The sequence below is a fragment of the Lontra canadensis genome, unplaced genomic scaffold (genome assembly GCF_010015895.1).
Source record: "Lontra canadensis isolate GAN:19392208 unplaced genomic scaffold, GSC_riverotter_1.0 scaffold1, whole genome shotgun sequence".
NCBI classification, from domain to species: Eukaryota; Metazoa; Chordata; class Mammalia; order Carnivora; family Mustelidae; genus Lontra; species Lontra canadensis.
Window position 1 is genome coordinate 56,549,515 of NW_022630995.1, and position 15,801 is coordinate 56,565,315.

General features: G+C 35.9%; 1 protein-coding gene across 10 annotated transcripts in view; it reads right to left on the minus strand.

Annotated features, from left to right (window-relative positions):
* The window catches only part of CPEB2 (cytoplasmic polyadenylation element binding protein 2), a 71,432-nt gene that overhangs the window by 3,688 nt on the left and 51,943 nt on the right, over nt 1-15,801 (minus strand). For all 10 annotated transcript variants that reach the window (XM_032854841.1, XM_032854825.1, XM_032854804.1 and 7 more), the window contains 6 exons: nt 14,103-14,273; nt 12,847-12,936; nt 8,115-8,233; nt 7,725-7,839; nt 5,057-5,238; nt 1-332 (listed from right to left, as the gene is read on the minus strand). The exon at nt 1-332 is cut by the window's left edge and continues 3,688 nt beyond it. In XM_032854841.1, coding sequence (XP_032710732.1) covers nt 105-332; nt 5,057-5,238; nt 7,725-7,839; nt 8,115-8,233; nt 12,847-12,936; nt 14,103-14,273 — 905 coding nt within the window. In that variant the 3' untranslated portion in view covers nt 1-104. The remainder of the gene's footprint in view (nt 333-5,056; nt 5,239-7,724; nt 7,840-8,114; nt 8,234-12,846; nt 12,937-14,102; nt 14,274-15,801) is intronic.

Genomic DNA, 15,801 nt, shown 5'->3' on the forward strand with positions numbered 1-15,801 from the left:
AAAGCAGAAGAATGCACTTATTTCTTCCGCATGTCGCGTCTTCAGACACAGTAAGCCACATGCACCCTTTCTTTCCTTGTTACACAGAGGCCGGTGTGCTATTCTTAGTTCCAGCGGAAGTGGATCTGACGTGGGCGATCAGCACCTTCCTTTACCAATGGCTTATGGAACTCACGTCCTGCACGAGAGTGGATATTTGCCCAACAAAACTCACAGTAATACTGCAGGCAAGTGACATTGGCACAGAAAAAGGGAGCAAATTTTCCACCACAGCGTGCGCCCTGGCATTCATCACACATCTGGTCATCTAGCACATATGGCTTTACCTCCACCTGGAAAGAGAGAGGAAAAAAGTCTCCCATTAAGTTTGCTTCAGAAATCATTTTAGTAAATTTAAAATGTTCAGGGTGTTCTCGAGGAAAGGACCAGCATTAAACACCGAGAAAGTAGGCAGTTTCCCAGGGAAATAGCTTTACCATGTAGTAGGTTAAAAAACAAAAACAAAAACCAACAACAAAGTCATTCTCTTCTGGCACTAATCATCTTTTTCTAAGATGTTTCATGTTCATAAGTGATCATGTGATTAAACAAGCACTTAGTTTTAGTTTGGCAATTTTATTTTATTTTGATACATTTTCTTCCAAGGACTATAAACTGAGTGGTATTTACTGTATTTTTCAATGGCAGAAAATACTTTTAAAAACTATACATCTAAATGTAAAACATTCTACCTTTACCTTCTGTGAAGTAACATCTTTAAAACACCTGTGTGTTAATATTTTAGAGGCAGGGTGATTATGAGTAAAAAAGAGAAGGGCATGGAGGACAAATGGTTTTTACACCTTTTCCCCTTCATTCCAGTAGCACCTGAGAGATGGCCCAGCCCCAAACAACCACTGATTATGTACCTGCTTCTAACTACTTGGTGCACACACACCAGAACTGTGGATAATCTTATTAAAGGCGTATCTAGACTTCTGTGAATTTATGAGCTACAAATTCAAAGAGGCTCACTGAGAAGGCCTGACTCAGAAGACCTCAGACCCCAGTCAGCTCTGAGGGCTAAGCCTTTTAAACCTCAGGTTCCAGGTTTGTAAAGTGAGAAGAATCCTAGAATCTGCTTCACAGCGCTGTGAGGATTAGATTATGCAGGTAAAAGCGTTTAAGGCAGTGCTTGGCACACAGCAGAGACTCTAAGCCAGTACTGCCTACTAATAATAACTATGAATGGAGGGCTACTACCTTTGTCTGACTTAATGTGCCAGGCAGCCTAAGACCTCAGGCTTTCCTGAGGAGAGGAGGGAAAACTGAGTGTTTAAAGGGTTTGGTTAGAGATAAAGAAGTGTTTGCCAAAGGTAAAAAAATAACAAGCCAACAATTTCTATTCTGAATCTATTAACACTTGCACATGTGCAGAAAACGCGCATATAAGGGTATTTTCTGAAGCATTATTTGTCACAAGAGCAACAACGAAGAGGGAAAAACCTAAAAGGTGATGAAAAGGACTATAAAACAAACATATGATAGAAAGGTAATGAAATTAAGTTGTTGTTTACATTTGCATTTCACTGATTAGGGCTGGATAAACATTCTATGTACACTGAACATTTTGCTTTTCTGAATAGTCTGTATCTTTTGCATATTTTCCCAATGGAGGTTTTTTTTTTTTGAAGTGAATCCTCTTTGCCAGTTAAGAATTTTTAACCTTTTTTCCATAGGCCTTTGATTTTTTAAAAGATCTTTGACACTTGGTCTAAAATTTTTATGCTCAATCTATATTTTTTAATTTTTTTCTATTATGGATCCTATCTTGATTGCCAGTCTGCTATTTCTGATTATCTTCATTATAATATTATGTAACTAAAACTAACTATACACACACACGTATATATAACTATATAATATTGTTATAATAATATATAATAACTATAATCAAATTACCAAAGAACATCTCAAAGTGGCATGAGAATTACTGAATTTCATTTTACTAGATGATAATCAAAATGAGCACAGGGAAAGTGTCTGTTCAATACTTAGTAAGAGGATCTATCAGAATATCTAGCACAAAGTAGAAACTATCTGAATAAATGTGGTACATTTACATATGTTTTCTTGATTATATCTCTTGTCTCTACTGTAATTAAAGACAGTGTCTGTGTGGTTTACTTCATTTCCATAATACCTCATAAAATTCTTGGTGCTTAAGAGTTACTGAATGTAAAACTGCTGAATAAAATTTCATAATGCAATGATTTCAATTATTTGTATTTCAAACTTCTAGGTATTATTTTATGAAGCTAATCTAATTACCTTCAAAATCACAGACTTTAAAGATAGTAAACTGGATTTTAAACTTATGATTTTAGAGTATTCTGATTATTTCTGATTAATAACCTCTAAAAATGAGCTTTTGTATGTGTGAAAAGGTGTTGGGAGTTTCATCAATTCGGTGCCTATTCTTATTTTCCATTATGATGCCCCTCCCTATTTCACTTCAGAGAACCTCTGAAATACTCTGTCACCTGGATTCACAACTAATGAAATAATTCATATTTAATTATCCAACTTGAACTTCAACACAACTCCCTTCAGTAAGTACCAGAAGGCACAGTGAGTAGTATTACTCATGGAGTAACATACAAAATTACAACGAATTACACTTTTGTGGTGATGGTGTTTCCCAGCTTTTGGGGAGATAGGAATTAAACCTCAAAGAGCTCATGAGCCAAAAGATCAAGCTGAATGAACAATTTCAATCCTCCCCAAATCTCTGGGTTATCAGTTATAAATTTTAAATTAATCAGTTGTTATGGTTTAATAACCACATTCATACTAGAGACATGAAAGGTACAAAGATCAATTGTGTGTGTGTGTGTGTGCGCGCGCGCACGCGAGCAAGCCTAAATTCTTTAATTCTTTTTTTCTTTTTTAAGATTTTATTTTTAAGTAATCTCTACACCCAACATGGGGTTCGAACTCATAACCCCAAGATCAAGAGTCGCATTCTCAACTGAACCAGCCAGACATCTCTCAAATTATTTCAGATATAGTTCAAAATATACCTTAAGCAGCTCATATCTTAAAAATTAAACTTTTCTCTCAGGCATTGCAGTGCCTTTTTAAGAAGGCATGCATCTGTTTCTCAATTCACTTGCTCTGCATCTGAATTGCTCTTTAGGAATCCATACTCTGCCCCCAAATAATTGGTCCTTCACTATCATTTTGGAAACAAGAATGAGGCAAGACACTGCAAGGATGTTTTCCCTGTGCTCCTGCATGCTAAAAGCTATAATTATATACAATGTAGGTAACCTCCTGGGTTGACTGGATCATTTCTTTGCAAAAGTCAGGGTTAGACTAGATACATGGTCTCAATCATGGCTGCACATTAGAATCGCCTGGGAGCTTTACAAATTTCGGCTGCCCCTGAACAATTATAACAAAATCTCTGGGGTCGGGGGATGGGGGAACCCAGCCATCAAGATTTTTCTAAATTCCCAGGTGACTTTATTCTGCAGCTGAGGGTGAAAACCACTGGATTACAGGAACTCCAGTTCAACAAATTTTCCTGCATGGTGTAATTAAAGCAGACACCTTCCACTTAGAAAGTGAGACTGTGTGTGTTGCAACAGTTTAAGTAACAATATAAAAAAATCACTCTGCTTGTATGAACTGAACCTATGCTGTACTAATGGTTTGTATGGGATAGCCTGGAAATTAAACTGATGACTACTTTTAGAGTCCACAGTTAGTCAATCCATACTCCTAAACCAGCTCCACTGCCTCCAAAATAGTCTTTTAATATATACAGACAGCCTCAGAGAAGAAACTTCAAGAAACTGTTACACTGGGGAAAAAAATACTCAAGTTATATCTTTTAATTTGGATATACAAAAAGTTAAATTACCTCTAATTCTTAGCATATCTCATCTGTAATATAATGCAAACATGATTATTTTAAAATATTGCTTAGTTGTATGTATGCACTATGAGCAAATTTTAGTATGAAATAGATTTGCAATTGAACAACTGAATTTGGGTCACTCCTTTTCCCTATTTTCAATGGTAATCAGTACTAGGAATTATTCAATGGGGTGGCTTTTAGATAACGAATATTCATAGGACTTCCTAAAAAGTTCTTACTGTGAACTTGATTGCCTATATAATGCAACTAAAGAGTAAATGTTTTAAAGTTTAGGATAATTATTTTGTATGTTTAATTTTTTTTTGTATATTTATCATTTTGTATACTTAGGGAAAAATACAGTGTATTTTTATTTTAAATTTAATGATAAAAGATAAAAACACTTAAATAACGGTGCCAAACGTTAAATGCTTCTACATATGAGAATTCATTTAACTCAAACTAATTGTGAAAAAGATACTATTATTGCTTACCATTTGATAAATGGGGAAAAAGAGGCATACTGAGGGTTAATTTCTTGAGGATTACAGAGCACGTGGTGGACACAGCATCCTGGGCATGCTGGCTCCAGGGTACAGGCTCCCGCTGAGCAGGGAGCCTGACGAGGGGCTCAATCCCAGGACCCTGGGATCATGACCTAAGCTAAAGGCAGACACTTAAAGGACTGAGCCATCCAGGTACACCCAGGGTACACTCTTAAAACAAGCCCTGCCTCTATGGTTAGAAAGGTGTTAAGACCTTATTGGTGGATTTTTAGAAAAACAACAACAACCAAAAACCCCACAACCTGATGTGCTTTTACAATGACATTTAAATTTTGTATACTGTATCTGAAGTTCAAAGTATGGGGAACGCCACTGGGCTCTTTGCTCAGTGGGAAAACTGCCTCTCCCTCTGCCTGCTCCTTTCTCTCTGACAAATAAATAAATAAAATCGTTTAAAAAAAGTTCAAAGTATGTTCAATAATTTTACATTTCAGTGGTATTTTGATATAATACTCTTTAACTCTAAGATTTAAAGATGCATAAAAAAATAAAGTGTTTGAATTATACTGTCAACTTGGTAGGGTAGTAAGCTCTGGATCAGCACCTTATTATAGGATGTTAAATGCTTTCCCTATATGCAACTTACGCGTTTATCAATATCCCCATGCTGAAGCTGAACAAACCGAGCACTGATGGCAGCAATATAGCTCTGCTGATTGGAGAAAGCAACTCGACCAGCACCTTTTGGGTATTTTAGCTCAGGATCTGTATCAATTCCTGCATAACAAACTCCACCATACAGCCGGTCCATGATCATAGCAAGTTCCACTTGAAAAGAAATTCACATCAAATGTGAGAGAACACAGTAAATCAACAGTTTTTAAATAACTTTTTTAAAAAGGGAAAGTCAATAGGATAAATAGTTTTATGCTGTTCTCTAAATCCAATCCTTTCACCTGCATATTGGACCCAATTTGCTCTCACTACAGAATTACTTGGCAATTCTCCTCTCTCCTTTTATCATCATTTTTCCCCTCTACACCTGATCATTCCCAATCTTAAAAAAAAAAAAAAACAAAAACCCAAAACAAAACTCTTAATTCTGTTTTTCTCCCTCTCAGTGAATGCTTAATTTCTATATTCTTCCTTTACAGCCAAATTCTTAAATTTTTTTCTTCTACTACCTCATCCTTCTCTTCCCATTCCTTGTTCAACCTTTATAACTAGACTTTCTTTCATCCCTTGACTCCATGCTAATTGCTCATGCCACTGTCAAGTACAATGGTCAATCTACCTGGAAGCATCACGGAACATAGTTAACATCTACTTTCTGCATCTGGCTTTCAGGACACATTTTTCTACTAATTTTCATCCGACTTCACAATTCCTTAGTCTTCCTTGCTGGTTCCTCTTCAACTCCTTGACTTTTCGATGTCAGGGTACTCTAAGTTTCAGTCGTGGATTTCTCTTTATACTTGTGGGCTATGGTGACTTTATCCCATGTCATGGCTTTAAATACCATCTATCTGTCTTCATGTCCTAAATTCCTGTCTCCAGCCTCGGCCTCTTCTCTGGACTCCAAAGTCATCGATGCAACCACCAGGAGATGGTTAATTGGAGTTGTTGTCCTGGACAACTCATACTGACATTTAATAGACCTTCACCACCTAGTTTGAAATGACACTCCTGATCTTCCACCATCCCATTAAATCTGCTCCAATGAGTTTTTGCTAACTCAGCTGGTAAGCAATAGAAAAGATAAAGTTCCTAAGATTCTTGGCTTCAATCCTTTCTATTTTCTGTTTTCCCCACTACACATGCAGTCCTATGAACCTGATTTTCTAGACCTATCTAAAATCCAATCTCCTCACCTCCATCAACTAACATCCTGTTCCAAACTCTCATTATTTTTCATCTGGATCGTGGCAATAGCCTTAACTCTTTGCTTCTGATTTATTGTCGAAACAGTAGCAAGGCCCCTCAATTTATTTTCAAAACACTAGCAAGAGTAATTCTTAGATATCAGATATAAATGGCATAACTAAAATTTCTACTTAGGAGCTCAAAATGGTACCACAAACTTGCTTTCAAAATGAAGACCACAATCTCTCTTCTCCAGTGTTCTTTATCACAGTAGAAGGTGTGACTATCTACATAGTGGCTTAAGACTGAAAGCTGAGATTCAGCCTTTGAGATTACCTCATAAATTGTCTGGGACAATTGTGTTTACTTTGCTCTCTTACCACTGCTACCTCCAATCTAAGCTCATGTTATCTATCTCCTGGCCTGCAAGAATGGGCTCCTAAAATGGTCTACTCATATCTACTCTCAACCCAGCTGCCCCCAAAATATGTCATTAGCTACAGTTATCTAAAACTCTTCATTGGTTTCCCCTTGCTCTGAGGATAAATACTGAATTAGCTTATCAGACAGATTTGTATGGTCTGACCCCTATTCACTTTTTCTATGCCTTTTTGTGTCTCTCTCCTCACTTCTTATACCCCTAGTCAGCCACTCTAGATTTCTTTCAGTTCCTCCAATGCCCTCCGCTTCCCTCCACTAAAGATCTTTGAATATGCTCTTCCCTTTGTCTGAAAACACACTCCTCAGAACCCTCTTGACACCTCAACTCTATTCCTTCTGCTGTGTCAGCTCAAATGCAAGTATTTCTAAATATCAGACTATACCACATTCCCATGATGTTGTTCTACTCTCTCTAGTCTTTCTTTGTAGCAGTTATATTCTCTAAGTATTTACACATGTGAATGTTCTTTTAACATGTATGTCCTATACTGACTGGAAAAGGATGTTCTCAGTGGTGGAAGGCACTAACACAATTCATAGGGCACAGGGAATCATAAAGCATGCTTGTACAGTGGGCATACAGGTCTGTAATTATGTTCCTGGATAACACTTCTGGTAAATCTCTGGTTTCTCATTACTGATGAACAGAAGTTTATTACTTATCAAAGCACTATTTAAAAAAAAACAAAACGTACTTCCTCAAATATCAGAATCAACCAACATAAAATAAACAGACCCAAAATTCTTTTTAGAAGTCAGAAGTATTTGGATCCTTCTTATAGAGTCTGCTTGGAGTAAATTATTCATATTGATAGATGAGTGTCTACTTCTCCACTGAGAGAAGTAGAATACTTCTCAGAATTCTGTAGCAAACAACTCTTGGAGCATAAAGAATCTGCCCTTTGCCCACCCAATAGTGCCATGTACATAACAGCTCTGAAAAGTTTACTGAATTCATTCATATTTAATTTTTTTTTTTAAGAAGCAAAATTCGTTAACATTCTACTTACCAGCCCTTAATGGTCTAGGAACACCCCCAACAAAAATTGTTTTTCGAGGATCCAAAGGCTGAGAACCATCCATCACAAAATCACTATCACTTAAGTTCCAAGGACGGATCTGAACCTAGGAAGAAAATCACATCACTGTAATTGGTCTTACTCTCTTGACAGCTTATGCTACTTTGTGCCAGTTAACAGTGGTCCTTTTATTTTTCAAAATTTTGTATAGCTGGATTTGAAAATACATTATTTTTTTAAGCTAGATAGTATAAGTTATCAGGATTTTTAAAAACTGAACTCTTAACATGGTATTTTAGCTTTTTTATCATTAATTACTTCAAACCAGTTTTTGGAAAACTCGCATTTGTAGCCTAAAGTTCACATATAGTATTTACTTACTGGTTTGTCCTTAATGGTGGGGCTGGAAACACACAGATAGAGTTTTCCATCTTCTTCAATACAAGCATCAATTAGTGCTTGAACTGAGCTCTCTTCTTGAAAGAGAAGGAATGCATAGCCTGTAATAACCATTAAAAATGAGGCAATATTGCAAAGGAAGTGATTTCACCCCAAATTTCAATACTATTTAGAAAACACATGCTTTTGCAAAAGAAAAAAAAAACTATCAGAGAGAACCAGAATTATTAGACTTTCTATAGGAGAGCACAATATCCTATGGAATACAATATCCTATGGAATACACACAAAAACAGATACTCATTATTTAGCTATCTTATATAGAGTGCTTTCTATCCAGTGCTGTGCTAAAAGCTTTACATAAATTATTTCATTTGATTCCCACAGCAAGTCTCTAAGACATTATTCCCATTTTATAGAAGAAAAACCTGAGGTATCCAGCAGTTAAGGACTTGCCCCAAGTCAGTCACATGAGCAAGCAGTTGGTGGAGTAATTTCAAATCCAGGAGAGCCCCCAAGGTCTCCCAAGATACTGTCTTCTTCAAGAACTTGGCAGGACTAACCCCTCGATTATATTAGAAGGTTTCTAAAGAGGCCCTCAGGGTAAGACATGTTCTGGTGCACAGTTTGGGCTAGAGCACACTTGGAAAGGCCCAAGAATTTCCATAAGGAAGGGGAAATAACCACAGTCAGCATGTCAACTTCAAAATTGTACTAAGAAAACTACCTTAAGGAGGCTGGAGCAAAATGGGTCCTCCAGCATGGGTCAGGACCTTAAAATCAAACTCTCTACTGGGATAAACTGTGGAACACTTCCTTTCAAGTAGTCTGGAGACTATGTTTGGACTTTGGACCCAAGCTCTTGCTTATTAGATGACTGTACCTTTGGGAGATATGCCCTTCCTCCTCTCTTTGTGATAACAGATTATCATTCTTCAAGCAGAACAGATTTCAGTATAAAAAGAAGGTATCAAAATTTATACTGGAAGTTCACCATTACATGATTATTCCTAAAAGCTGATAATTAACTGACCAAAAAACACCCCTTTCTTTGATGAGATTTCTATGCAAACAAACCTAGAGAACTGTAATCTGGTTCTTATATGAAGAAGTCATCAAGCAGGCCATGCACATCTATCTATTCCATTAGACAATGGTAAATGTGAGATCATGTTTTATACAAAAATCAAAACACATAGCTTTATTGCCAACAATGGCTGTAATTGCCACAAAGGTCTGATGTGACACAAAAGTGTTTCATTTTAAAATTATAATTCCTGATTGCATAAATAAGCCATCAAATCAACCTATGCAACAGAAACTTTCTAAGGTATGATTATGCAAGCTTAAAAAAACACATTGCAGACATTTCCAACTGCTAGAAATAATTCAAATATGCTTGAAAAAATAAAAAAATGAAAACTGGTTTCAAGTGAAGGCTTTAATTTTGACACAAGTTAAAGATTTGCGAGTTGTAACTCTTTTGTAATAACTGAGAGGATATAAGACCAATTTACAAAATATTTTAAATTCCATATATTTAATGTTATTTGTGATATTAATTTTTAATATTAATGTTTTAATTTTGGTTAGTTTTAAAGTGATACTTTACATTCAATACTTTTTTTTTTTTTTTTAAGATTCTAAGAGAAACAGAGAGAGAGAGAGAGAAAGCATGAGGCGGAGGGTGGTGGGAGGGATAAGCAGGCTCCCACTGAGCAGGGAGCCTGACAAAGGGCTTGCATCCCAGGATCCTGAGGCGAAGGCAGACGCTTAACCAATTGAGCCACCCAGGCACCTCTACATTCAATATTCCTACTATTACTTAATGATTTGTGTGATTATTAGGTAAGAAATGTTTGTATCACAAAACTAATTAAAGCAACATGGCAGGTAAATTATGATCTAGCTAAGGCAAACCATTAAATATTAAAATACTCTTACCAAAAACATACTGTACAGCAAACTAATACACACATAGGGTGAACCTCATTCACTGTAAAAGAAACATATGTACACATGTGGCTCCATCTCCAAGGGCTCATGTCACTGCCTTAATTACAAGGCAGCTTCACTAACTGGATGCTTTCTGCACCAGTGTTTCCAAACCATGGAAGATGAATTACAACAATGTCAAAACTGCTTAAAAGGACAAGGTTTGGAAACACTGGTCTTTGGCAATGACAATTAACTATGATTGTACCCCAAACTACGATTTGCCAGTGCCGCTTTATTCGTCTTTTTGCTTTGTTTTCAGTTTGAGAAAATAAACTAACCATCACCACAAAAACCAAAATGACAACAACAATGGCAACAATAGCAACAAAGACAGCAACTATTCTGTTTGATTAAGTTTGTGCCAACACATCTTTCTAGGCTTAGAGTCCATCATCCTGTTACATGAACAAGAGGCTCAGGCAAAAAATGTGTACCTGTCTCCACACAAACCAATTCTCATTCCTTTCTAAAACTGTATTTCAGTTCCTCCCTGGAATTCTGTTTGACTCCTTTATGTCTATCTGGATTACACAATACCTTCAGATTTTGTTCAGAACTTCTCAGTGAACCTTCCCCACCTACTTCAGGTAAAAGGAGCTTCTATTCTATAGTATTTATAGGTGTTTTTATCATGTGTTAGTCAGTTATTATTCTGTGCATTACCAAGAGTACAAAGGTGAGTAAATGCAGAATATTACAGACTATGGGAAGAATTGGATTTTAGCAAAATCATCACGGATTTATAGAGTTTAAAAAATGTAACATTGTAGCTGTGACAAGGGCTATGAGAGAATGGAACAGTGCCAGGAGAACCTACAATAGGAGTATGTGAACCATTAGGGGCATCCTGAAAGTATCCTGTGAGCAACCAATGTTTGAACTGAGACAAATGAGGGTATGTGGATGAAGACACATCAGAAGGGCCTTAGGGCGAGTGAGAATACCATACATAAGAGCCCTAAGGCAGGAGAGAGCAAAGCCGGTTTTTGAAACCAGAAGTAACTAGAAGTAATAGGGGCAGAAGAAACCAGAGAGGTAGGGAGGTTAGGCAGGGCAAACCCATTTTTACCTTTAATCTAACTGAAAGAAACCATTGAATGGTTTTAAGCAGATGGTCAAGAGATAGCAGTATCAGATGAGTTTTCAGAGAGATTACTCTGGCTTTACTGTGGGAGAACAACTGGAGAGAGGCAGAAGTATGGACAGACTAGTCACATTCCTGAAGTGGACCAGGATACTGGTAACTTAGGCAGGAATATTAGAAACTAACTGACATTTTTACTGAACATTCAAAAACTTTACAAGAGGCTAACAGAGTGAAGCAATAGACAACAGATTAAAACTCAGTTTAAAACTCAGCAACAAATTAAAGCTCAACAACAGATTAAAACTCAGATGAACAAATGAATGTCTACATCTATATGGAGCTTATTTTCTCTCTAAACTAAGTATCAGGACGTCTAAAACCAGTAAACTCCAAATCTGGGTGAAAATTTAGAGTACATGAAGAAAGGTCCATAGCTTTAATCAGACTTTCATAGAGATCTGGGATTCAGAATCCCTGCTCAAAAGATGTTCTTGAGTCCATAAATCTAAGATCTAAAGGTATAAAACAGAAACCACTGGGTTATTCCATTTCTCTGAATTCTACATAAACTAGTAATGGAGGTACTAGAATTCTCAGTGACAAATAAGTGAGATATCCCATATAATTCATTATCAGAAATCTTCAATTAGTTTTTGTATACCAATAACTATTCTAACATGTTTTCCTTTCCCAGAGCCCAAATCAGCCCATTTAATAGATCTATTGGAGTCTTTTTTCCAGGTTTGAAAATTTGCTCAGCCATGAGAATAACAGGGTTTTGTTTTTCTAAAATTTTATTTCAATGATGTTCAAAGAAAAGCTTTAGTTTTTCAACCTCCTCCTTTTTATTACCTTCAGAGAATCTGCCATTAGCAACCTGACTGGATTCACATTTAATTCTCTCCACTCACCTCCCCTGCTCATTGTGGGCAAGGGGAACTTACCTCTCTCCCTACTAATGGTGGCCTTGCTTTTGGTCAGATGAATGATAGTGATTTGTTATTCTTGTGATATGGTGACAAGCCATGGTGGGTATCCTAGCAGTGAGTTACTAGCACAACTAGGTATCTTCTTCACATCTGATCTCTCTATATAATGGGGTTTTGACCAGTCACTTTCTCCTTTAGCTAAATTCACCCACAAAGTAAATATTGCTCTGTTGTTATCTGTTATTGTTTGGAACACTTATGTAAATCTGGAAATATTTATACTATTCATGCATTTATATTTTTCTCTCACTTCAAACAGGTCTTAATTTCACTGCATAGAGGGACACTTTTTTTACATGTCGGTACCCAAGTTACTTAGAAGGACGCTTCAAACAGAAAACAAAACCTCAAAACATTCATTGATTTGAGTGTTTGAAATCACTATTAAACCATTATAGAGAAAGCACAGCTAGTGTCTAGTGGCTCCTGACGGGGTTAAAGTGAAACTATGATGGCCCTCAGATCCATTCTTGTCACTTGACACATGTTACCAGCCTTCACAAATTACTCTGTTAGTTTTTATACAAAGGTGTGATGATATGCAATTCTAAAAGAAAAGAAAACACAAAGTAATTGGTATTGTCTTATTTGCTCTCATAAAACTGATTCCCTAGAAAATATTAACAATAAAAACTCTTACCTTTTGGTGGAAAATAGGACTTGCTTTCTGCTTTATGAGGCCAATCTACTACCAAAGGCCCAAATCTTCTGAAGCTAGCAGTTATTTCATCTTAAAAAAGTACAATAATACACATTAGGAATTAGTCTTAAGAGTTCATTAAAAAAACCCATATTTTATAAGTTAAAGATTTAATATTTAAAAGTACCAAGTACTCTAAGATAAACATGAAAACCGAAAACACATCTAATAATATCCTTACTGACAGAATATATGAAACAGATATTTTAGCCAAAAGAAATTAATAAATTTAAGCAGCACGCTGACCAGAGCAATCAATTCAGTGTGAGTTTTAAAATGTTATCTAATGTTGTGTAGATACTAAAGGACTGATAGTATACCAAATCATAAATATTACTGGCTTTAAAAACATGCAAACATTATCTCAAGTTAAATAGAGAGACGATTACTGCTTGATAAGTAAAATCTCATAGGGAAAGAACAGGTCTGTTAGAACAAGACACGAAGAATTATCACACTCATTAAGGTCTGACACATACCAGGTAGCTTCACTGAAACAAATATAGGTCAAATACAATGATATGCTCTAGGTTATTTCCTTGTATGAAAACCTTATTAAACTAACACTTAGGACAGGTTTCTGGATATTTAAGTAATTTAAAAATTTCTCAAAGTGTAGCAAAATCCTCTTAGTTGTGAATAAGAGTGGCAGACTTCCCACAACTGTACAAACATTGGACAGTTTTGTATTTTTAATCTTTACCTTGAATTATTTTCTTTTGTTATTATTACAAATGATGATTTTTACATCTGTTCAGCTTTTAGATAACCTGAATTTCCTGTTTATGTTCTGTTTCCATTACCCTTTTGGGCTTTATTACCTCTTTCTTACCTATTTCTAACAGCCTATTTATCCTCAAGGAAATTAAGCTTCTGACTGTCAAGCACTGCAGGCATTTTATTTTGTGTATTATGGTAATGTGAAAGATTTTAAGTTTTATTAGAAAAACTTTCTGTATGATAATCTTATTTACAAAAAAATATAATAACGATATGCATTTTAACATATAAAGAAAAATTTTTTTAACTGTTTAATTACTTATTTCATATTTCAACAGGTGACAAAATATTTAGACAGAGATGGATAACCATCCTGACTGAAAATCTCAAGGTAAAAAATCCATAACCCCATTCACATTATATTTTAGGGTTTTTTTGTTTGTTTGTTTTGTTTTAAGCTCAAATTATCACCCTACCTTCATCAATATCTGGAGGAAGACCACCAACAAAAACTTTTCGAGAGAAGCGTTCTATTCGTTCTCCATTTTGATGAGCTGAGTAACATGTGGGTGAATTTAAAACACCAACTTGATCATTATGACCATCATCAAGCAGACCATCATCTATTGGAAAGAGGGAAGAACGACCTAAAATATAAGAACAAATATAACTTGAATCTCAGGTATAATGATAAATAAAGCTGGGCATTAAAACAGCAATGACAAATTCAAAGGTTTAAAACATGAAGGTGACACAGGCATAAAAAAAAATAAGGGAAATTCAGATAGTTTAAGCTTTTAATTACTGGGATTCAAAAGAGAAGTAACTGAAGAATGACTTAGAAAGAAATGTAGTCATATGACAACAATTATACTGCAAACAAACACTGGATCATTTCAACGTTTTATGGAAAGCAGTAAGAATCTGATGTATGGGGACAGTTTAAACTGGATGTGTAACAGGAGAAACCTTTGAGAAATTGGTGGCAAAAGGGAAATGGCACAGACTAAATAGATAAAAGCACATAATAAAAAGCCACTTGCAGACCACAGTTAAGTAAGGACAAAGGTTGCATATAAGGCTTTCAATTAATTGATTACACATGCAGATGGGGCGTCTTCAAATGTGCAAAACAGAAAAAGGCATCCCCCTCTCGGACTTTGGTTCCCATCTGAGCTCACCCTTCAAGGGTGCAACTCTTTGTCCAGGGCACGTCCTATATAATTCTCTGCAGCAATCCTCATGCTACACTCCATGGGGATCAAAAAAATAAAATGACCTAATAAAATATAGTCCCCTGCTCTCAGAGAATGTACATTTAGAAAAGATAAGATCTATACATATAACTATGGCACATATCCCTAAGTAAGCTTTAAAATACTTCAGAGGAAGTTTGTTGGAGGGAGGGAGTAGGCTGGCTAATAAACAGGTAATTTCTTAAATTCCCAAGTGAGACTGAATGGCAATTGTGGTAAAAAGGGAAAGCTAGTGGCATTTACTCAGTGCATTAGAGAGGGTAAGATATTTCCAAATAAAAATATTTATTAGAACATGGTTTTGAGTACATTTTCCAAGTAGAAGGAGAAACATAAGAGAAAAGAGGAAAATATGAATTTAAGAAATAGGGAGTAGTCAAAATTGACTACTACATGTTGGAAATAAGGAGAGTACAAGTAATTAAACAGCTTTGAGGCTAGTCAAAATACTTAGCTTTGAATGCCAGGCTAAAGGGGATGTTTTATTTAGTGTATGGTTAAAACAAAAAACTGGATTCATGGGCTCAAGCAAGATAATTTTACTGGTGCTTTGGGAAGACTTATAGCAAATGGGGTTAAAGTGATAAGAAATGAGCAGATCAGGAAGGATGGACGGGGAGATAATTATAGCAGTAAAGAGTAGACAGATATCTGGGAAACAAAAGAGAAAACTGGAAAGGAGGAACTAAAAGAATTAGAACATGAATGATAAGAACCATTAACTAAATATAAGGACAGTAAAGACCAAAAAATAGTATACAAAAGGGTAGATATGGAAGGAAACAATCAACAAAACAAGAAATATAACTCCCATCCCTTTGGAATGGGAGAGGACATTTGCAAATGACACTGACATTCTGATAAAGGGTTAGTATCCAAAATATGTAAAGAACTTATAAAACTGGACACACAAAACCCA